The 24,763-nt window shown below is 36.2% G+C and overlaps 1 protein-coding gene across 1 annotated transcript in view; it reads right to left on the bottom strand.

Annotated features, from left to right (window-relative positions):
* Positions 1-24,547, bottom strand: part of CENPF (centromere protein F) — a 33,970-nt gene extending 9,423 nt beyond the window's left edge. Inside the window, exons 1-12 of the mRNA XM_041426678.1 lie at positions 24,386-24,547; positions 22,828-23,024; positions 21,380-21,495; positions 20,281-20,372; positions 17,718-17,985; positions 15,984-16,186; positions 13,161-13,286; positions 11,387-11,515; positions 9,739-9,861; positions 6,989-7,124; positions 3,060-6,505; positions 269-2,563 (exon numbers count right to left, since the gene is read on the bottom strand). Coding sequence (XP_041282612.1) covers positions 269-2,563; positions 3,060-6,505; positions 6,989-7,124; positions 9,739-9,861; positions 11,387-11,515; positions 13,161-13,286; positions 15,984-16,186; positions 17,718-17,985; positions 20,281-20,372; positions 21,380-21,495; positions 22,828-23,024; positions 24,386-24,547 — 7,293 coding nt within the window. The remainder of the gene's footprint in view (positions 1-268; positions 2,564-3,059; positions 6,506-6,988; positions 7,125-9,738; positions 9,862-11,386; positions 11,516-13,160; positions 13,287-15,983; positions 16,187-17,717; positions 17,986-20,280; positions 20,373-21,379; positions 21,496-22,827; positions 23,025-24,385) is intronic.
* Positions 24,548-24,763: the final 216 nt, after the last annotated feature.

Below are 24,763 nucleotides of genomic sequence, written 5' to 3'. Positions count from 1 at the left end.
CTGCATTATTTGATTGCTTAAACTTCTATGTCTACTTTGAAGTTACCTTCTCATTCATCCTATGCAAAACAATGCTCTGCTTTCCAGCTCTGTAACTTCAATGAAAATTTATGATTGTATGGAAAATGTAATTTTAAAAAGAGGATGTTACCTGCAAAAGTCTGAGTTAAAATTATTTTAGGACTTATTTTATTAAGGAAATGGTAAACCCAGAGGACACTTTACCCTCGCTCCTACAAAGGGAACTCTGCCCTAATGGAAATATTACCTTTTTACATAGAGTGTTCTTTTCACAAAGTGTAGATTCTAATTCCTTCTCAAGGTTCTTATAAGACATTTTTAGAACATTCAGGATATCCGGAGAGGTTTCACCATCAGAAAAATGTTGCTCCTTCAGCTTCAATTCCACAATCAAGTTCTGCAGCCTCTCTTTTTCCTGGTGCCAGCATTCAAGTTCATGCTGCATGTGAGTCAGCTGCAAAGATAGTGCTTCTGTTTCTTTCACCTGCTTTTCAAGAGCACCATTTTCCTGCACCTTTTCATCGAGTTTTTGTTTACAATCCATCAATTCTTGAACAAGTACTTCCCTTGCTTGATCCAATTTGATGTTTTCATTTTTTATTTCCTGACATTCCTGTAACAGCATTATTTTATCTTGCTCAAGATGAGCCACCTGATCAATCAAGACTTGTTCTTTTGCTCTAGCATCTGCTTCCTCCTTGCATGAAAACTCCAATTTCTCACTCATATCTTTGAGCTCAGATCTCAGCAATGCTACAGTATTTTCAAACTCATTTTTGATTTGTATCATTTCTTCCTCTTTTTCTTCAAACTGTTGTGCTGTAGTCAAATTTGAAGACTCTAGTTCAAGGAATCTTTCTTGCATTTCTTTTAACTCTTTAGCCAAACACTCCTTTTGTGAGGTGAGGACATCAATTTGTAAGTTAGAACACTTCAGCTTTTCAGTCATCTCTTCCATCTCTGTTGCTAATGTTTCTGCCTCTGCTTTGGCAGTCTCCAACTCAATAACTGTATCTTCTAGATTTTTCTCTGACATCTCCAACTCTCTTTCAAGCCTCTCTATTTTATCCTGAAGAGAGTCAGCTTTCCGTTCATTGTCTCTCAGCTTTTCAGCAATGTGACGTTTTTTCCTCTCATCAGACTCAATTTTTACTTTCAGCTTCTCAATTCCACACCTCAATTGGTCTGCTTCTTTCTGTGCTGTGCTGAGTCTTGAGGCAAGTTCTCTTTTTTCCATTAACAAGCCTTCCAAAGATTTGGAAAGTTTTGAATTTTCCATTTCTGATGAACCTAATTTATGCTGCATCGTTCCCAACTCTCTTGCAATCAGCTCTTTTTCTTTCTTTGAATCTGCTGCCTCATTCTGGAATTTTTCTTTTTCTATGGTGAAAGATACAGCATCATTTTCTAAACTTTGCAGCTTGTGAAGAAGACTATCTTTTTCATTGGATAATTGATTTGCATCAGATTTTGCAGCCTCAAGCAGATTTGCTTGTGTCTTCACTTCATCCTCTAACCTTCTAATGAATTCAGTAGAATCCATTTTAGTTAACTCCAATTGTTTTAATTTCTCTTGTAGCTTTTGATACTTCTGATCCAGTTCTTTTTTGCTTTCAGACAAAATACTCAGTTCTTGGCCAATATAGTTTCTCTCAGCTGTGACTGAAACAAGGTGCTCTTGAAAGCTAGAAATAGTTTTCAGATTAACTTCCCTCTCCCTTTCTAATTGCTGACACTTTGCCTGAAGCAGTTCAATGTCATGCTCTGTGAACAAGGCATGGTTGCCAACATTAACTTCCTCAGATTTTGGACTCCCCTGCTCATTTTCAGCTGTAAGAAATTGTTCCTGACCAGCTCTCTTGGTCATTTCTACATCAAACGTGTCTGCTGCATTAGGCAACCTAACTTTACCTATCTCCAGCTCAGACTTTAGGTTCTCAGGTGCTTTTTCTGATGAGACTACGTGAAGAGATAATTCCTGCTTATTTACAGAAACTGATCTGTGTTTTTCATTTATGCCACAGTTTTCTTTCTTAACAGCTACAGTAGCTTCCTCCAGTCCTGCAAAAGCTGAGCTATTTGAAATTATTTGTGCCACCTGGAAGTTCATCTCTGAGTTTGATTGCTCAACTCTTATTTTCAAATCTACATGGCTTTGCTCTTTTTCTGTCTCATAGATGAGCTTCAAATTTTCAGCAGTCTGTTGCTTTGCTTCTTCCTGAAGCATTTCAGTGGTTATTTGATTTTCACAGAAATAGCCAGCACTCAAAACCCTACTATTGGAAAATGACAAAGCACTGGCATGGTCTGAAGGGCTGGTTATTTTTCCTGACATATTTTTACACTCATGTTCTCCAGAAATTTTCTTACTGAAATCTTCCATTAATCTTGCTTCCACAGTCTCAGTTTCATTTTCACACACACAGTCATCTCCTGCAGCCATTTTCTCAATGGGGATTATTTTAAGATTATTGTTTTTCAGAGCTGACTTTTCAACAGGCACTCTTAATTTATAAGGAGTATTGTTTTCTTGTTCTATGCTCTGCAAGGAATAAGAATCAATTAAAAAAAAAAGGGGGGAAGAAGACATATAAGAAAAAAAGGTGAGTTTTAAAACTTTTCTTAAACTAGTAAAGCTCCTTCTCTTATGCAAAATAAATAGATATTCCTCCTTACTTCACAGTCTCCTTTCTTACAGAAAGATTTGACACTTATTCATATACACATCTTTGGCCAAAAAGGTTTTAAAGGTATTGAGGGAGAAATTTTACATAAATTTGCTGAATGCGTGCAAAAATACCACATCCTTCGATATTTTGGGAAAATAGGTGTCTACATGACAAAGTGAATTATTATTAGCATTACTAAAGGGACAAAGATTACTGCTTGAGTATGGATTATTTTTCTTCTTTCTCCAAAAAAAATAGTACTGCTACTGTGAGGCATAATTTAAATAGAATTTTTGCAGTAAAATCTATCTGGGTGACCACAATCAAAGGATTTACATAAAACTCATTTGCATGACAGCAATTACTTACATTTTCAGTATCTGTGCACAGCAGTGAATGAGAACTTAAATCAAGGACCTGTAGTTGGAATCTTGCTGCTTCCAGCTCCAAAGAGAGATTCTCAGTTTGTTTTCTTTCTGCTGCCAATTTGCACTCCATCTCCATAGTCATATTATTCAGCTTCTGCTGCCATTCTTCCTTTTCAGATAGATTTTGCTGTTTGAGATGATCTATTTCTTTCCTTTCAGAAAGTATAACTTCTTTCAGCTCTTGTATTTCCTCATTTTTCCTATTCTCTTGAACAAGAAACTGATCTTCAAGCACCTTGATGGCCTTCTCATATGTCTGGCAGTGCATCTGAAGTTCTTCAATTCTATTTTCAAGGTTAGATTTTCTTGGAGTAATACTCCTGAGCTCTCTAACAGAATCCAAATTGTGATCATTATGACACTTTTCAACCAAAATGTCTGTTGCATCCTCTGACAATACTTCTACAGAACTGTCTGTCTGATTCATTTCCTCTGTCCATTTGCATGAACCACTGTTATGATAATCAACCACCTCACTTACTTCTAATAAACAGGGATTTACAGAAAGGCCTGAGGAAGAACCTGTGGCCTCAGTTTCATCTAATTTAGGCAGTGTGTCATCTCGGCTCGATGACAGTGACACTTGCACAGAATCTACATGAGCACTGCTCTGACTTGTCGACAGTGAAGAATTTTCTGCTTTCAGTATTTCAATACAAGACTGCAGCTCACATATCTTTGAGCTCATATTACAGTGCTGTTCATACAATTTTAGATGTTCATCCTGGAAAGTCAAAAGCTTCTCTCTTACTTCCGCAAAGTGTACCTTAACTTCTTTACTGGACAATTTTAAATCTTCATAGTCAGAAGAACTGCATTCTTTAAGTCTGAAGGACACTTCCTTATTATCAGAACGCATTCTCAGATCACTGTTATCACTTTGATCCATAAGTTCATCAGGAAGAACAGCTTTCTCAGCTTTTAAATTGCTATCTGCATTCATTATATGATCTGTCTCCTCTTCATTAATACCTGTGGCACCATTGGTTTTAGCATCTTTGAATCCAGAGGCTAGTGCATTGTTTTTATTCTGCAATCTCTCACACATTTTCTCAAGCTCAGTCAGCTGGTTTATTGTTACCTGCAAAGAGGATGCCAGCAACACTGATGAAGAACTTTCATCTACTCCTCTTTTGCCACAATCCTGGGAAACGTCACTGTAATTATATTCCAATGAGTGGCCATCTTCCTCTAATACTGTAAGCAAAGAATCTGCAGTTTTCAGTTCTTTAACAGACAGCAGTTCTTGCTGCAGTCTCTCTTTCTCTCTCACATTTTTCTCAAGTTCTGCTTCCTTACCTTTTAAAGCCATCTCCAACTGCATCACTTCTAACCTGGAGTTCTTTAGAAATTTTTCGCTATCCTCAAAATCCATTTGAAGCAGCTCAAGTTTAACCTGGTATTTATTCAGCTCAATGTCCTTTTCTTCCATGGACTTTCTCAACTGTTCTGAACAGAGTCTTTGTTCACAATTAACATTGCACATCAGAGGTTCATTTTGTATTGGTAGCTCCTTCCCCCGTTGCTCCTTTTCTTGACATACAAAGCCACATTTCTCTTGCATTGTATTTTGTCTTGTCTGGACATTTAACCTTTCCTGGCTTAAACAGTCAAGCTCCACAGAAGGCATATGTTGGATGCTGGAAAATTCTGACTGCAGCTGCTGAAGTTCATGAACCAAATCCTTTTTTATTTCTTCTGAGGCTATTAGATTATGTAAGATATCTTTGTTCACACTAAGTACCTGTTTCTCTTGCTCTAATTTAGCTTTTTTTTCATCTAATTCAATTGTCTGCTCTCTCAGAATGTTCATAATTTTTCCATTTTCTTCTTCTACTGCTTTATACTTTGCCCGCAAAACTTCAAGCTCTGTTTTGATTTCTTCTGTTCTTGATTGAATATGCTGTCTTTCCTCCTCATGTTTTCCAGACATTTCAGAAATTATTTCTTCTCTTTCCTTTAAACTATCATAAATATTTTTATTTGCCTCCAGTAAAGTTATTTGTTCTTGCTTTAAAGCACTGCTTAAATCCCTAAGGGCTGTATTTTCTTCAGTAAGTTCACCAATTTTTTTACTGTATGAGCAAATCATTGAAGACATATCCTTTTTCTCTGAAACCCATGTTTCAGACATGAGCTTCAGCTGTCTTAGTGAATCCTCAAGCAATTTATTATTGATCCTTAAATCCTGAAGCTCAGCTTCTTGGTTGTCTAATCTTTCACTCAAAGTTTGCAGTTGCATGTCCTTTTCCTCAAGAAGAGCTGAAGTTTTTTCAACTAATTCCTGACGTGCTGAAATATCCGCTTGCAAATTACTGATGTGCTGCTCAGTTTCTGTCATGAAGCTTGTGTACATCTGTTCTACTGCAAATAACCTTTGTTCTGTTTCACTCTTTATTTGCAGTAAGTCTTCATACTGCTGCTGCTGATTTGAATTCAGCTGATTTTGAGCTGCTAAAGAACTCTCAAGAAACGAGATCTGCTCTTGTAAATTGGCCAGATCCTTAGTTTTTCCCATTTCTAGAACGGCTCCTGCACATCCATGATCCAACACTCCATTGTTGCCATTAGTTGCTGCAAATTGCATATTCTCTAAAGGCATCTTATCCTGTCTGCTTTGTAAATTAACTTCTCCATCTTCTGTCATTTCTGAAGTATCTTTTGCTTTTATAAGACAACAGATTTTTTCATATTCACCAAGCAGGTCATGATAGCACTGTTCCCTTTGCAGTCCCTGACTTGCTGCCAATTGTAACTTGTCTTCTACTTCAGCAACTTGGTTGGTGAGCTGGAATATTTTACAGGACATATTTCCTATCTCTTTGCAGTACTTTTTATCAGAACATTCTGCTTTCTGCTTAAGTTCATCAAAAGCTTTTTTTTTGTCTTCTAATTCTGCACTTTTACATTCTAGCATATCTTTAAGTTCTCTTATCTCTGTGGATTTCTTGTCACTTTCAGTTTGCATCATTCTAAGTTTCTCACTATGCTCATGATTTTTGCTTTGCTGACTTTGAAGGGAACCCTCCAAGTCATTAATATGAGCCAGCATACCTTCCTTTTCAGACTTAAGTTTACTTATAAGATTATCAGTTTCATTTTTCCATTGAGAAAAAACAGTAGCCTCTTTTTGCAATTCTTCACATTCTCTCTGCTTTAATCCAAGAAGTCTCTGCAAAGCTTCTGATTCTCCCTCCATCTTACTTATTGTACAGTCTTGTTCTTTAATATGATTATCTTTTTCCTTAAGGAGACCTCGGGTAGACTCTTGTTGCTTTTCCATGTCAGCTAAAGCTATTTTCAGGTTCTCCAGTGAAAGTGAGTTCTCTTGGCTTTTCAATTTCTCTTCCAGTAACTTCAGTTCCACTTGCAGAACAGCATTCTTATCTGTAGAAGAAAATACCATCAAATGTTTGTCAGTCAGTAGTGGCAAGTCTACTGATAACTTTCTAGATAAGGTGATACTATTTACTTTTACTATTTTCAATTCTCATTCTACAGCAAAGCCTCACTCTTAAGATATATCACTGGATGAAGGATGTTTATATTACTTTAGGCTATCGGGCACTACATACAGTCAGCTTTCCATAAAGGAACTGCTAAACAGAAGTTTTCTATTTAAAAGAGATTCTATGAAAACAAATTTGCTGATAAGTTCAGTACACTTTGATTATTTTCAAAACAGCATATCTTCAGGAACTGTACATATTCACAGACAAAAAACTCATTTTCATTGACAACAAACTCAATGTTCTTAAAAAACACTAATCACATCCCCCAGCAGAAAATTTTTACTTAATTCACAATGAAACTTACAACATTGCAGGAAACATCCAGAAAGAGTTCTGTAAATTTAAAATCATAACTCACTTTTCATCTCTTCCGCAAAATTTTGGGTTTGCTTTAGAGATTGCTTGATCATATTTAGTTCTTCTTCAAGCTGCTGGATCTCTCGCGATTTCTTTTCAAGTTGACAATTGAGAAGATTTTTCTCCTGCTTCACTTCCTAAACCAAAACCAAATAAGACCATATTTCATGTAAATTGATAAGGAGAACAAGGCACTCAGTTTTTAAATGATATTCTATTAGATCCTGTTAAGACTCTGGGAATCTATGCCTGGGTTCCTAAGTACTGCTTGGAAACATAAGCTGAATTTTTTACTCTTAGCAAATTGACAGCATCAGAGAGATACTGCCAGTTGATGCAGTCAGTGTGCTCCCTGTTGGCATAGAACAAAGAGCTCCACATGACTTCACAGAAAGAGATGGGACAGGACAGATTCTACAAAATCTGAGCTGATTAAGTCAAGCTACTTTCCCAAAACAGCTCAGTATACAAATCCCTGCAATGGCATCAAAATTAACATGAAATGTGTAGATCAGATTTCACCTGTCATCATCTCATGTAGAGACAAGTTCTCTTTCCACTGAACATCAACAATGTGGCAACACTGGCCAATTTATATTTAGAAGTGCTTACACTTTGAGATGGTTGTTATGCAATTAACAGCATTTTCTTTCAAATAAATTGATTTAAAAAAACTCCAAACATGCAAACAGAACACACTAAGACCATCACCAAAAAATATTGTGTAAGTACATCATACCCAGGAAACCAAATACAAGTTCTTTTAAAGAGACTCATCCTTGTTCTCCAAACTCTTGTGCTCTGGACAACAGATGCCACAGAACTGGCATGGCCCAAATGGAAACAGACCGTCAATTATTCATCCATTTACAAAACCATTCAGCAGATGGGCATAGGATGCACAAAAGCCAAGCTCAAGAAATGGAAAGGTCTGAATGGAAAAAATTAAAAGCTTGCTGGCGCGGCAGGATTGTTTTTGCAACATAAATAAATTACCCTCAGAACATAATTAAAACTGTCACTGTCACCTACAGTTGCCTTTCCTTCTACTCACGGCCTTCCCTACCCTACTTTAAATAAAAAAATCAGGTCACATATCAATTTAATGAATAAGCTTTCTAGCAACCTTGATACATTTTCCAAGAAGTCCAAGCATCTAAACTCCTTGAATTCAAAGCTGCAATACAAGTACGTGACTTAAACTAAGCCGTTCATTAGAAAACAGAGGGTGATCTATGGAAAGAAAAACAAACAAGTTTAAGGAATTAAAATAGCTGAAAGGTCCAATTATTTCAATTTGGTGCAAACACTCCCAATATCCATAGAATTATACACTGGGTTGGAAGGGACCTTAAAGATCACCTAGTTCCAACCTCCCTGCCATGGGCAGGGATGTCCCTTGCTAGACTGGACACAGAATTTTTTCCTAGTGTCTAATACAAACCTACCCTCTGTCAGTTTGAAATCATTTCCCCTTGTCCCTGTCCATGCCCTTGTAAATAGTCTCTCTCCATCTTTTGTATAGGCTCCCTTCAGGGACTGAAAGACAATTAAGTCAACCCAAAGCCTTTTCTTCTCCAGACTGAACAAACCCAATTCTCTTAGCCTTTCCTTGTAGGAGAGGTGCTCCATTCCTCTGATCATCCCCTTGGTGCCCTCCTGTGGACTTGCTCAACAAGTCAATGTATGAGAGAGAGCCAGGCAACTGGGCCAAAACCATGCAAAGTGCTGTTCCAACAACAGTCACATTCCAAGAGCTGGGAATGTTCTCAGACATTGCAATCTACCAGCAAGAACGTACCTAAATTTTCACACTATACTAAACATGTACAAATGTTTGTGATGATCTGAACAAAACCCACTATTTTACTTTAGACTTTTGCAGAGAATTTTGAAGGTAATTTTTTGGCAGAGACTATGCCAGGTTATTTTATATCTGCTCATGACAGCTGGTAACAAGCAAAATGAGAGTGTTTACCAACACCAAACTGCAACATGGATTACACAGGTATCCAGCTGGTTTTCCTTCTTACTGCTGATTCTCCAAATAAAGGATAAAATTTGCATTGAGAGATCTCTAGTGGCAAAACTGGAACAATTTCAAGTGTAGCTGTTCTGGTTGCCACCAAAGCAAAACATTGTAATTGAGAAGACAGAGGAGACTTTAAAGTGAAAAGGTTTCTGCATGTATGAGTGAGATAGCTTGGCAGTATACAGAAACTTCTCTGCATTTACCTTCAAGAGAAAGTTTTTCCAGCATTGCATATTTATTGGACTGCCTTATTCTAAGAGAGATGCATTTTTTTAAAAGAGGATGTAGTATTTGTACAAAGTCACTGAGTTTAACAGTATGAATCAAAGCAGCAGTCAATGATTCTATACTTAACTTTCAAAATCAAACACACATTTACAATCTGCTTTTTATTTCAGAATCAAAAGCAAGAATCTCTTGAAACACAATTTATTTTTTTTAAAGTAAGTCCAACATGAACTAGAACCATATCATCAGCATTACAGCAATGCATCCTAACCACACAGCTAACTCCAGAAACTCCACTGATTCCCATGATGTTAGGGAAGGCCTCATTTTTTGTTACAACTAGGATGAGTTATTAAGATAGTCCACAAAAGTGTTTAAAGTTTACTTATGGCGAAAAACACAATTGTGAGCAAATGCTCCAGAGTATTAAGTGTTTACAAATTGCTGACTTATGGTATTAATTGTGCCAAATACTCCTCAGCATTGCTCACCTGAAAGCTTCTTGTCAGGTCAGCTTCCTTAGCCTGGGCTGCTGATAAAGTCTGCTCTGCTCTGCACAATTTCTGGGTGAGATCACCGGTGTCATGCTCCAAGCGTTGTTTTGTTACCATTACCTGGAAAACCAACATGGTAATCACAGGAACGACTTTTTTTAAACTCCAATTCTTGAACTCAACATTCTGCTACAAAATGAAACTACATTATTTTATCCCTCCCTGAACCCAAGGGTTGCGTTACTGGTGTTTAGAGAAAAGTTGCTTTTTGCCTTTGCATTCCTTTGCTTCTGACCAAAAAGATGGGCTGTCTCTAAAATACATACATTTCTAGACTGTCTGAAATAAGATTAATTCATCCAACTTGCAGATACATCACCACAATGATATGTGTAGGATAGAAATGAGATTGAAATACAGCTGGCTTTTTGATAAGCTACAGGAATCAAAGAATCGTAACTGCAATTACTGCTCTGTTGACACAGATTTTTTTTTTAAATGAACAGGTTTTACCTCTTTCAAAAGAGTCCTAAAACACTCCAGATTAAAAAGGAAGGAAATTACACTAGTGGGTCAAAAAAATGTCTATTCTGAGGTCATCAAGTAAATTACCTTTCATTGAGAAGGAAGTAAAAGGTACTTATTGTCCTCTCAATTTAATCAATTTTTCAGTAAGCATATACAAAAGAATATGCATATGATAAAGAAGCACCCAGTAAAAACTTTTGACTGAATGTAGCCCCACAGCTATATTTCTAAAATAAAACAAACCTGCAAGAAATCTGTTGGCAGTTTTGGAAATGATGTTTCACTTTAGGATGCCTGCAAATGGGGCTTCTCAATACATCTTTCAAGAACTTGTGGCCCTTTTTAGAAAATCAGTTAGCTCTGCTGCTTGAGAAATGCTCTCAAGGGTTTTTGAACCTCTTTCTGGTCACCCACTCCTGAGGCTTGTGCTGCTTTTTAAACTACTGAAAATTGGGAGTTTGTGACAATTAAAGTGTTTTAATAGGTAGCTGTTGCTAAAGCTGTGGAAGAACTCCTCCATACTGATCTCCTTCCTTACACAAGCCATGACACTCATCTGGTTTTGTGGAGAACCAGTTCAGGGTGTTAAACTGATAGCAAACACTTGGTTCTGTATACACACATATGCTAACTTAAATGTAATGTTTTCTTTGCTTTTTTATCTCCTCAATCAGCTCTCTCCAGGATCACATGAGGAGTTCATGGCTAGGGTATATGAAAATGGGACTGTTTTTCCAAAGAGCAACAACCTGTTGGTCAGTAGCTCTATCATCAAACTACACCTCTGCATGGTTTTGGATTTTTTTACATCAAGTGACTAGTGATCAGCCTTAGCAGCTCCTCTCTCAGATTTATTTTATCTGCACTGTCTGCATGTACATCTCCTTCCCTGTGAGAAGTGGACTAGCCACAAACTTTTAAAAGCCTATAATTCACATTTAAATATATAGTATTTTGGTATGAAATTATAAATATGGAACATCTAATACATACTGTAAAAACATTAATACAAGATGCCACATTAATTATTTTTTTGCTTTTTGTATAATTAAGGCAGTGCTGTTGAGACAACTAAACACCACTCTAGTAGTGGACTTTAATGCTAAAAAAAGCCTACTTTGTCAAATTCTGCCTGCAGAACATTGAAGTCATTTTTGGCTTGCTGTAGTTCCTGGTTCAGTTTGCTTCTTATCTGGTTGCACTGCTGATCCAGTGTTTGCAAGGCATGCTGCTGACAAGAGAGTTCCTAGAAAACAGTGGCACAGAAGCAAAGAAAAAAACACATGACCACAACAAGTCTCTATTTTAGTTACCGCAGAAATAACAACTGATTATCAGCAGGTATTGCCTGCTCAGGGACACTTGTCTTACACAGCAAACAGTTCAAATACAGCTTTAATTCATGAGGCAAATGCCACATAAGCAAGAATGACATTTACCCAATTTATGTCATCTGCTTAAGAGCTTAATTACTATAACATTCTTGTCTCAGAAAGGGAAAAAAATTGAATCAAAAACTAATGAAAGCAATAGTGTTAAAATTTTTCATACTAAAGGTAAATTTCATGTTAGAATTACATTACAGTACAAGTAGACAAGTTCATCTCTGCTATTGCTTACCATACTATAAGTTAGGTTTTTTCCACAATATTGCACAAATTTTGTTGCAAGAAAATGTAACACAGAGCCTTTAAATAGGACTTGACAGACTAATATTATAAATGAACATTAAACAAACATTTTAAGAACCTATAACAGCTCACAGATACTAACCATTGCAGAAAAAAAGAGTTCTTCTCAATTAATGGCCTTGCTGAACAATTTAGAATGGCAGTATGTGGGCTGACATATTAATTTTAGGAAGGCCTTTATTTAGCTAACTGAAAAAAAGGAAAAATCAGGAGAGAAGGTTCATAGGCCTTCAACCCATCTTTTGATTAATACAGTGATGCTACAACTATTCAAATACAAAGATGAATTTTTCCAATTTACCACTTCTAGACAAGGTTCAGTATCAATTTGAGATCCTGAGGTACCACCTTGACTAACAGACTTTATAAAATCACTTTTTCACTCAAAAGTGCTGGTAGCAGCACTGTTTATTGGCTACCCCACCAGAACTTCTCTGCCAATCATTTTATCTGTCTGGACATACCTTAGAGAAAAGGCTTCAGGTTAAACATTTGACACAGCAAGTAGTCTTCCTCAGGGTAATGCCATTATATTCAATCCCTAAAGCAAACTTAAAATGCCCATCTGAACTAGCACTATCACTTCTGAATCTGTGTCTTGGATTTCCTAACACTGATTATTAAGCTTAAAAAATAAAATACAAAGAGTTTAGCCCTAATCCAAATCATTATTAATGCTGTTAATACTTCATTACAGAAAAATTCCTGTATATTTTCCTGAAGTGCTATACTTCTCTCTGCAAGAGCTGGCATGAAGGAAATGAAAGATCCTTAGGTTAATTGACTATATTAATATCTTCTGAGCATGAACCAAAATTATAATAATAGAGATATAATCCTAAAGAAATTATTTTCTTCTGTGTGAAATGCATGCAAAATTAACTCAAATTCCACAGAAATAGTTGAGCTGGTTACTAAGTTTGAGCTCACATATACATAATTTAATGAAAAATGGAGCCTAGTTTCTCATAGATTTGCATCTCATTCCATCTCTGAAACATGTTCTCTATTTTCCAGTGAATATTATCCCCATTATTACACTATCCCCACTATTGCGATGTTTGTTTTCCATTTTTTCCATGACCTTTGCAACTTTTACCTCTCTGTCAAATGTGATCGCATCTAACAGAAAATCAGATACACAACACAAGCCAAGTGATTTCATCTCCTCAAGAAGTCAAAGTTAAAAAGTTATCCTACCTGTTGGTATTCTTTTTCCTTGGCCTTTATTCTCTGTTCCAAAGACTGACGAGCGCTCTCAGCATTTTGTCTCTGGCAACTCAGTTCTTCTGACAATCGCTTCACCTTTTGCTCTAACATTTGGACCTAAAATAATTTAGTTATCAATCATAAGTATTAAAGGTGCAAGTTTCATTTAAATATAAATGAACAACACAAGAAGTTCACTGCTATCAGCTACTACAATTGTTCTAGCATTCATATAACCACGCTAACTTTAGCTGGTACCATATAAATTCTTAGCAATCCAAAGTACAAAACTCATTCATTCTTCCTTATGTTAGCAAGAAAATGTGTGTGTATATATAAAAAAGAGTATATATACTTGAATATATATGTATTAGGTGTGTGCATACACACAATAATAAAAAGTTTTTAGATTATACATAAGATAACATATCTTTATATATTTAGATAAGAAAATCAATGTTTTTGACAGTCAGCAGAAAGATGCTACATCTGGCACTAAGAACAGATTGCATTTTCAGTACCTCAGGTTGCTACCAACTAAAGAACGACTGCTAACTGCTAAGCAGCTACATGTTTAGTCTAAAAAAAAAATGAATATTCCACCAAATTTCAGAGTGATTTGGCAAGTTGATTTGGACCGAAAAAAGAAGCAATTACCTTAGTTTATAATAACAATTTTTTACAATTTTACAATTGTATTTTTTACAATTTAAACATTAAAAAAAAACTCAGCAAGCTGTGTCTAGGTTCACCTCCACATTAACTTATTATTTAACTCAGTTGATTTTATCAATATTAGGTCACCCAAGAGAGTAATGCATCATTCACCTAACTTCCTGAACAAAAAAATGTAAATTTTATTCCAGACCAAAGCTGTTAATGCATAATACATACTTTATTTTCCCCAGAGAGTAAGAAAAAATGGCAAAGCTGTTTATTGAGTTAATGAAATGGTAGAAATAAGAAAATAAGAAGTGGGTAGTTGCATTGGGATGTCAGGTATTAGGCAGAAACTGCAGGGATTGTGAACTTCCTAAGATCACATGGAAAGGTGATTGCAGAAAGGTTGCAGGTCTCACAAGGAATGAAAATACTTGAAAACACAGAGGTGCTGGGCTTGAGGTCTGGGAATAGTACCAGTGACAAAGAAATGTACAAGGGAGGTTGCCAGGATTAAATCCAGGCTACAAGGCACAAACTAAAATCTAAAATCTCAATACAGTTCTATTTTCAAAGTCCAGGGTGGGTGGGCAGAGATCCAATTCCAGTACAAGAAAGAAGAAACAAAACAGAAAGTAGTCACCTTCAGATGGCAGGACCAAAGGAACCTTCTGGGGCAAGATGCACTGCACCTTAAGGATGGGCTGCACATCAATAATTCCAATGGTGGCAAGTCCCACTTCTCCTTATCCTTCCCCAGGCATGTTTCTAGATGCACAACCTTGCCCCTTCTCTTGGGCTGCTTTTAATCCCCTTTGATTCTCTAGTAAAACAATTCCAGTCTCTTATACCCATAAAAAATTAACAAGGGAAAATTAAATACATAATAACCTAATTTTTAGGAAGTTGAATCAAGTAATTTTTGGAATCAAATAAATTAAAATTAAGCCCTTTTCAGACAAATTGAGCTGTCAGACTGGGTCAGATATGTCTTCACAAAACCACCATGATGACAGTGCCTTTACGAAGTCAAAAGACTATGTCAGGTGTTTGATTTTCCCTTACACAGCCAAGACTTCCCATAAACTAGTTGACAAAATTATCAACAGGCAAATGTTGCTGTCTCTCTGAGAAGGCAGAGTGATCAAGTTTTACATGCAAAGATTTATTTTTTAAGGGCCAATACAGGAGTTGTGGGAAACATTAGCTCACCAATATACTTAAGTAGCATGCAGAAACTTGCTGACAAACAATGGATAATTATTCTACCCAGAGAAGACACGCACAGAAACATCTTTTTCCCTATGCTGTAGATGAATCACTAGTAGAGAATAAAATTAAAAGATAGATGAAAATATGAAGATTCAAGGAATTATGACATCTGTGCACTAATTTCGAATTTGTTAAGTGTTGTGAAAAGGGACTTGAGTAATACAACTTGATTAATCGAGGAAAATACTTACCTGCTACCTTCTGCAGCTTAAATTACTTTAAGCACTGAATTCTCCTTTTGCATATGATAATGAGGAAAAATCTGAACAATTTCAGATTTTTATGTGTATTTACTTACATACACTCTGTAAATTGTTGGCTAAGCATGTATACTACTCTCTTGGTTTTTACTATGAATTCAAACTCCCTAGGATTAGGCTGTGAAATTCCATTTAGAAATTGCATATGTTCTTAATCTTGCATTGCATTTTTACTTAGACATTATTTAAAACAAGAAAGTTACAATAAAAGGACTATGCCCCCACAACATCCTGTAGTATAAGCAACAAATTCTGATTTTCAGCCAAAGATCCAACAGTCTTTTTCAGGTCAGAACTTGCCACCAGGTGTCATTGTTGCTCTATGCAACTTCATCAGTAAATTTTTTTCAGAATTTGAGTCAATCTTGCCAGAGTATGAAAATTATTTCTTCAGGTGGTGTAAGAACCTTCCTGAAAATGGGCAACTGCTTACATGTATTAATATTTTTACAGATAATATGTATCAAACTAGCATGTACTTCTCAAAACTTGATCCTCAGTAAACTCTCGAGAAACTTAGTCTGAGAACCTTGGTTCTTACTAAATGGCTGAAAACTGACATAGAGGAATACTGACAATGAATTGTAAGGACAGTCAGAAGATGTGTGAGACAACATTTTACCTGCATGGTAGCTTGATCAAGTTGTGTACTCGTTTGAGTCAGTTTATCTCTGGTTTTGTTCAGAATTTTATCCTTCTCTGTTAATTCCAACTTCAATCTGTCCAGCTCCAGTTCAGTCTCTTGATGTTTATTCATATGGGACTGCTTCAGTTTTTCTTGAACTTGCAATTGCTGTTCTAGGTCTTTAATAATGGAATTTAGTTCTGAATTTAAAAAACAGTAAAGATTAAGGATACTTTCTGCTTTGGAAGGTACCTCTTCCAACACATTTCCCCTTCCTATTTAAAATGTTTGATAACAACCCGATTTCCTGGCACAGGCAGACACCCTGTAAAATTTTCAGCACATTAAAACAAGTTTTAGCTGTCTTCTACTATGACATCAACAACAAAAACTACCAAGACTGAAAGACAGTTGACTGTAAATCAGGAATTCCTACCTCATGAGAAAGAGCACAAACATGAGAGCTCAGGAACAAGTGCTGCAAAGGCAAAGACAATTTGTTCCTCTGCTGGCTTATTTTTGTTTGGTTTTGTTACTGTTTTTAAACATTCAGAAACATGTCACTTGAAATAACTATTATATATTTTTTTAATGAGTATATCCACTACAAGCATTTCCTTAGCGCAACTGTGCCTCCAAAAGACTTTTCAACTATTTGGTAACTGTAAATGTCCCATTTCATACTTCAATCTTTTTCCTGTCGCAAAACTACATACATATAAAACTAAACAAAGTAATATTTTCACAGTGTATCAGTGAGAATTTATCTTTCAAAAGCCACAACACACTAGAAACACAATTCACAGTAGAAAACATAAGACAGCTACAGGAAGCATTATCCAGAATTAATATTATCGGGGGGGGGGGGTTTTTTTTGGTTGGGGTTTTAGTTTTTTTGGGGTTTTTTTCACTTAAAAAAGTCCTGTCTTCCTGATTCTGAATTTGTATGGCTTCCAAGCTGAAAAAGCCACCAAAATTGAAGCTGTATGTGAGGTACTTGAAAGAAGAGTTTGGAGAGTCTGGGGACTTGTAAAACAGTGGAAAAGCTGTCTAAAAAGTAAAAGCAGCAGGCTCAAGTGAATGCTCAACAAATCCACAACAAACCAGCTATTTCCTTTCTTACAACTATCAGGTGTATCAGGAATGATTATTTCTTCATGTCAGTATGTGCAATACAAGATCATATCTTGGGTTTTGATTGTACTTCATTTTGTGCTACCAGTAGCATTCATCACAGACCAACTCAGTTATGCACTAAGCATGTTCAAGCATCAAATTTTTAAGACATTGTTGCTCAGTCAAAAAGTATCAATAGAATGGAAAAATAAGGAAACAATATAATTGAATTTAACAGTGAGATGCAATGAAATTCTGAAGAGCTTTTTTACATGTTTTAAGAAGCTTGCTCCTGGAACAATGGGATTAATGGAAAAATGCATTTTTCCTTTTAGATGGCATCCCTTACTCAGTCCAAAAATACAAATTGTTCCCTTCTAATTCTTATACCCCTTATGTAAAAGATACCACAGCTTATAGGTAATTTCTGTGTATGGCTGATCACTGAAAATACACCAGCAGCCAACAGGACCAGCTGGCAAAGGCAACAGCAAGTATCTTTCTCTCTTCCTTGCTAAAGCACTAATTTCAATAGCCTGCTTCTATCTGCACACCAGCTTTCATGAAACCATACAGGAGACTGCCTCTGGGTCTTAAAGAAATGCATCAGGATACCTTGGTTCTGTGCTCTCAGCTGGATCATGAGGGAGGAATTCGAATTCTCAGCAAAGCTGCTGTCAAACTTATTCTTCTCTGATAGAACACTTGAATTTATTTCTTTATCCCATGGAGAGGAGGATGCTGCAGAACTTCCCCTTGCAGGTGTTTCTGGGTTTCTAGAAGGTGTCTTTTCTTGTTGCCATGAAAACACAGATGAGGAAGCCTGATGCCGAGCAATCTCTCTGTGACTCAAAGAGCTTTGAGGATGAGACTGGTTTATCTTCTGTGTCCAAAAAAAGAAAAGGATGTACCTTTACACTGTTCCTTATCCAACATAAAACAAATTTACTGATTTAACATTAATAGCTAATAGGTCCTCATCATTTCACATAGTTATAACATCGCATCACTTACCAGTGCAAAGCCCTGATACGTGTCATTATTTTTTATGCCATGTAAATTAAACAACTTCAGCCCAAGATTCCAAGCATAGCTGCTACTTATAAATACAAACCAGGATATCAAAAGAATTTTGACCTATGTATCTTTATAAGTAAGACACATAAATTTTTGTCTTTTAAAGAGGAGTTGTTAAACTCCAACATTTTATAAAATGAAAGCCTACATTTTTGCAAGCAAATAAAGACAAGTAAGTTGCAAAAAAAAAATAGAGGAGTCTAGATTAACATATCTGATATTTGACCAACATTTAGTTCTACTGGAGAACCACAAGTAAATTCAAAACACATTTAATTAGTTAAACTTATAAACAGAGTACTCCAAAATTGCTATAATAAAATCTGACAGGCACAAATTTTCAATATTTCCCCAACAGAAAAATTAAACAGAGCAAAAAAAATTAGACTTTTTTCCTCCTTAAGTGAACAAAACCCCAAACAAAAAAAAAACTGAAATAGTAAAGCCCCTATTGCTTTTTTTAACTGAATTTTGAAATGCAGCTCATTTGAATTACTTTTTCTTAAACTAAATCCCTAAACCATGTAATAGCCAGTGTGACTTCTCAGTCAAACCAGAGAATATGCTGTTATCTAGGAACAGCTGCACCAAGACCAAAAACCTATATTATATTGCCCAGAATGCTGTGTCCAATCCTGTAAAATAACTTGTTAACAAAGAGGAAAAGAAAACTAGTCATGCATGCAGCAATCATTTCCCCTATATGCCATTTAAATTTATAGTTTCTGAGACAAAAATTTGAATCCAGAACTAGCCACAATGACAAACAAATGCTTCCTGTAATCATAGACTTGGAAGTCTGAATGTATCAGGTATTCCTTTTTCAAATTATGTTTTCCTGATGTATTATTTCACTATTCTTTTTTAAGCTGAATTTTACTCACCATCTTAATTATTCCAAGTGTTACAAAATACTGTGTGGTCTTCAACCGTATTATTCAACTCTTTTTCAGAGCACTAATCAATATGCTAAATAGCACAGTTCTCTTTACTAAGCCTTTTCAGGCTCCTCTGTTGACATTCCCCAGTAAAAATGGACCATTTTTTGCCACTCTGTACTCAATCTTTTCCTTGAAATTTGAAAGAACTCCCCTTATCCAATTTTTTCCCTTTCATCAGTGTATATCCAAAAACATTACACTGAGTTGCACTGGACTTACACATTTTCTGATTTGTTCTTAAAAGAAAAACCCCAAAAGATCTGAAATAGGAAGCATGATTTGCCTTTCTCAGCAAATGGTTGGTCTTTTCTCCATACACCTACACACGCTTCAATAAACGTATCATGTCATGTTTCTAAATAATTTGCCCAGGAGAAAATGTTGGCCTGACTAAACTGTATTTCCAAGAAGCAGCTTTGGAAGTGTTTTTTCTCTAATGTCATCATCCTTGTCTCCTTCCAGTGTCAAGAGATGAATAAGGCAACATTGCACATCACAGTGATTAAACAGTCCCACATTGCAGTGCCCTATCAATTAATAGGAAAATATTCTCTATATCTGGTGATTTTTTTAAATTACTATTCATTTTATCAATCAAATTTAAGACTACTTCTGATTTCCAATTTGAGGCTGTGCCACAGATTCAACCCCAGCAAAAAAAGGCTCTGATATGGAAACGTTTTTAAACATTTACATAGTAAGTACCAAAGATAAAATTATTTCACATTTTCTGCAACGGCTTTTTCCTTGAGGGCTTTCACATCTTATTCATCTTGTTCTCAGAAATTAGCTAATACTGTTCCTCCTTCATATATGTTTGAAAGATTTATGGGTTTCTATTTTCTAGGTGTGAATTATTACTCACAATATTTTTCAAGGCTATTTTATTATCATATAGTATTTAACCTGGCATAACCGACACTGTTTTATCCTTGCCTGCAGAAGACTTCCAGTTTGTGAAGGATGTGTTCTCATTTTTTATGTTCTCCTTTCCTTTGCTAGTCAAAGAGGATGGCTTTTCTGAATGGCAGTACACACATATTAATTGTCTCTCTTCTCTTGAAATTATATTTTATGTGATGTATAATATTTCGTTTTCCAAGTTCACGCAGTGGCTACCTTCTGAGATATCACACAAACCATTCCTAAAAGATACTCACCTTAAGCTGGATGGTTTTCAGCTGTAACTCTAGCTTTTTATTTTCTTGTACTTTTTTCTTGTATTTTTCTTCTAGTTCTTCAAACCTAGCATCTACAAAGACATTATGAATATCTGCCTTAGTCCAGTTTTTCACCCAGTCCAGACAGGTTTTCTTATACCCATTCCAACTTGAAATTCTAGGATTCAATTATCTTAATGAATTTAAGAGTCCAGCTTTCAAAGGAAAATATCTCCCCAGGAATACAATTTTAAATAAAGTTAGGTAAACTTTAATCTTTTAATCATTTAACCATTTAAATCTTATCCCTCTTTCAGGACTGCCATGCTTAGTGTAATGCTTGACATTGCCACTAACTGCACCCCTTTACAGACATGCATAAAGAAAGTAAAAGGAACAAGAGTAAAAGATGATCTCAGATTTCCCACTGGAGTAAGACTGAGATGCCAAACTCATAGAACATTTGTTCATAGCACTGAAAGAAGTAAGTAACATATAGTATTGAACACAATGTTGTTCAGCACAAAGAGCATAAGGGTGCCTGACCACAGAATTCTTCACTTAAGGAAACTTCCTGTCATTTTTCCAGTTCATTCAAATACTTTAAATATTTTTGGTGTCACTAATTTGAAGATAGAAGTGATACTTTGAAATGGATACAGAGCATGAATTATGTAGATGATCATGCACAGTCTATGCAAAAAAAACCTTTTCAAATAAATAACACATTTAACTTTTGACTGCATTTCAGTTAAAGTACCTGGGGTACAGGAGAGAAATTTACTTCCCACAACATGAAGGAAAGAGCGGACACAAGGAACAGGCCTTCAAAAAATTGCTGCAGTCTACTGAAGGATATTTTATTACTATTCCATATCCATCAATGTAGCATTGAAAAAATGTAGTATTTGTGATGTGTTCAATCTGTACTAATAATTTTGGAAATTGAAACCTAGGGTGCTACAAATTAGATGCTTTCATAGTAACTTATATAAGAGGGGCTAGGCAACTCAGTACAAGTGTAATGTTTAAAATACTCAACCTTCCAAGAAAACTGACAGTCAACTATCTGTGCTGGATGAAGAATAGGATCATTTACCATTATTACTTTGAGCTGGTGTTAAAGGAACAGTAAAACTTTTCTGTGGAGTGCCACTAAATGATACATCTCCTGCAGCCAATGTTTGCTGACTTCTCTCAAGCTCACATTTGCATCTGTTTAGGAAAGAAGCAGCAGCATAAGTGAATAATGGAAATGAAAAAGTTAATCATCTATTTTTAAGAGCCTGACATACACTAACAAATCATATGATTCTAAGGACTTAGTTTAACGATCAAGTCAAGACACATCCACTGAAAATTTTTAGGCAGTGCAACACAAAAATATAAATGACATCTTTTATTTAGAGCTTCAACATAGTTAATCAATTACACAGGAGTCACAGCTAAAAAACAAAATCAAACGCCAATTAGAAGAAAATCTGTTAGAACTCCTTGAGGTCTTAGTGTATGAAGCTGTAGTTCAGCTAAACACACCCAAACAACTGTAAGCACTGAGAATATCAAACTCTTACTCTTCAAGTGAGCATCTTTACAGCAGGAAACACAGCTTTCAGTTGTTATGTTCTGATACTGCACACTTGCAGAAAACCATGCATGCTTCATCAAAATGCAAGGGAATACTCTCCAGTCAACAGTGTATTTTTCATGTGTTTCATTTACATCACTACCCAAAACACCACAGCAGACAACCCATTTGATTTTGAAATTTTGCAAGCTTGAAGACACCAGGGCATCCAATGAAACCACATAACTGTTCAGAGGCCATACAGTAACTTCTGTCCTGCTCAGTGAACACAGGTTGATAAGATGATAGTCCCAGGCTGTAGCCCATTACATCAGTGACTCCACATTTGCCTTTTTTGTTTTCCCTCTCTTTCACTCTCAGTGACACTTTCACAGCTCAGTGCCAAGAACTCCTCTTCCAGAGGACCATCAGTTGGGATGAAGTGGCAAATGATCACGTACCAAACAAAAGGCAGGCAAATACAAAATCACAAACAATGGCCAAGAAGGAGGTACATGCAGTAACTGATATTTTGTAATGAACAGTTATGTAAAATAATATAATGGGAAGGGGGAACTCAGCAAACCAGACTTGATTTTGGGAATAGATAAATGGAACACATATCCTCAGCTCACAATCTCTTTGTCCCAAATTTGACAGTAGACACAGAGAACATCAGTGACGTTCTACCAATCCTGTTGAATCTCACAAAATTTTTCACTGACGGATCTCAGCAACTCCTTACACAAAGTTGGTATTTCTACATGCCATAAATTGTGTTGCATTATTTGTCACAGCAGTCAAATACCTCAACTCTCTTTAGTTTTCACAAAAATCAAAGAGAAAAAAAACCCAGAAAAATTGAAAGAGCAACACAGCTTCCTCTTTATTTCCTTCTATTAGGACATGTGTGAGGCATGAGGAAAAAAATTATGAAACAACCATTGCAAATATGTTCAAGACACATAGCAAGTCCTCACCTTTTCAGTTCTTGTTCTAGCCTTTCAATATCCTTCTTGCAGGAATTCAGCTGACCTGACTGAATGTTGACCTGAGATTCTTTTACTTGAAGATCATGCGAAATTTTCTGCTTTGCTTTCTCAAGATTATCACACAATTCCATCAAGCTCTGGTTTTCTCTTTTTAGTATTGCAGACTCATTTTTTTCACTTTCGACCTAGTTGGAACACAGAGACATTTTTGAAATTACCAGCTCCTCTCTATACTTCAGTGCATTTATTATTTCAGTAATACAAAGTTCAGATGTTTGTGGTGGGTTCAGCGCAATGCTGTTATTTTCATCCTAACACTTCAAAATCCTGACAACTCTAAAAACCTCAAATGTACATATAGTTTAAATATTCCTGGGTGTGAACAAAACCCACATGTCCCAAAATTCAACTCAGTGACATTAACAGTTTCTATTTATTGATGAGATATGAGCTCTTCAAAAGAATTAATCAATCCCTAAATACTCATAATCATCATTAGCCCACATTCTTCACTGATCATCTCACTTCCCTTTCCAGCCTGTCTTTAGCAGCCAGAAGACCTTGGCTTGCTCCACAAATGGTGGAGCAATAATTATTAAAGGTCACAGCTTTGAAGATGGAGTCTGGCAGGAAAGATGTCCTTCTCCTCCCTGGAGGCACATCCAAGGGGCATCATCTTTGGCTCAGTGTTGTTCTTTTGACTGACAGTTGTATTACCTGCTGCTTCTGAGAGTTTTAAAGCATCCTTTCTTTTTGTCTGGGGACCACAGCAGTCCCTTGGAATGATTGAAACAATTTCCTGTAAACTCATGAGAAGAAACTCAAAGAAAACTGCTGAGCTTAAGGTTTTCTAGAAAGCTGTAGCAATCTAAATGGAATAACAATCAGCCTTTGTAAACTGTCTCTGAACTGTAGTCAAAGATTACAAAGCAAAATGTAACCAAATGAGTTACTGCTGACCTGAAGCATGGCAGGATCCTGACCAATGAGGTCTTCAGTCCCCTGGTTACAGGGCTGACAGGGTAGAGTTAGATGAGGTGTAAAATTACAGTCCTAAAAACTAAAAGGAACACCAAAACCTAAACCCTCAGTATCTACAAAGAAAAAACTAAGGAATAACCTAAACTAAGATTATAGGTATCTATAGGCAAGGTGAAATAGGAAGAGGCTGCCAACTGTGCAGTTCTGATATATAAAATAGGCCCAGTCCTTATCATGGATTTTAACGAGTATAACAATAAAATGCTTATTTTCCTAATAATAAAGAGCTGTAGAAAAACCTCAAAGTACACATAAATAACTAGAAATGGACAATCATGCCAAACACGTAGGAAGAAGGAATTATATTAACAACCAAGAAGAACTAAACAGAGGGAAGAACATGATGAGTATTAAGCAAGATGAAGAAAAACAGTTCATAATTCTGTGCAACCTTTCCTTTCAGTCAGGGAGAAGAAGCAAAACAGTAACCCATTCCCTAACAACAACTACCAGCAAATAAACTGTTATAACAGTGTTTGGCATGAAGAATGGCATTTTGGGTTACCTTCTGCTTCTGTTTCTGCAATGCTGCCTCCAAAGTCTCTAGCTGGTATTGCCTTTGCTGACGCTCCTTTTTAAGCTTATCCACTTGACTTTCCAGCTCATGGATCTTCTGCAGGACTCTGGGGGAGAGGCCCTCTTTCCATTCCTCCACAGCCCAGCTCATACTGTCCAGATTTTTGTTTCACATAAAATAGAGTATTATGCCTGAAACACAAAGACAACTGCAATGAGACCTTCCAAGAGGTGAAGTAAGTGTCCCTTTTAAAGAAATTGCATCTTTTAAGCTCAGAAACGATTAGAATACAGTATTCCACAACCTTACAGGCTTCCTGTAAGGAAGCCGCAAGCAGCACCTTAAAACATTAGGTCCTATTTTGAC

This window comes from Onychostruthus taczanowskii, unplaced genomic scaffold (assembly GCF_017590055.1).
Source record: "Onychostruthus taczanowskii isolate IOZ18803 unplaced genomic scaffold, ASM1759005v1 scaffold93, whole genome shotgun sequence".
NCBI classification, from domain to species: domain Eukaryota; kingdom Metazoa; phylum Chordata; class Aves; order Passeriformes; family Passeridae; genus Onychostruthus; species Onychostruthus taczanowskii.
This window is presented reverse-complemented; position numbering and strand designations above follow the sequence as displayed.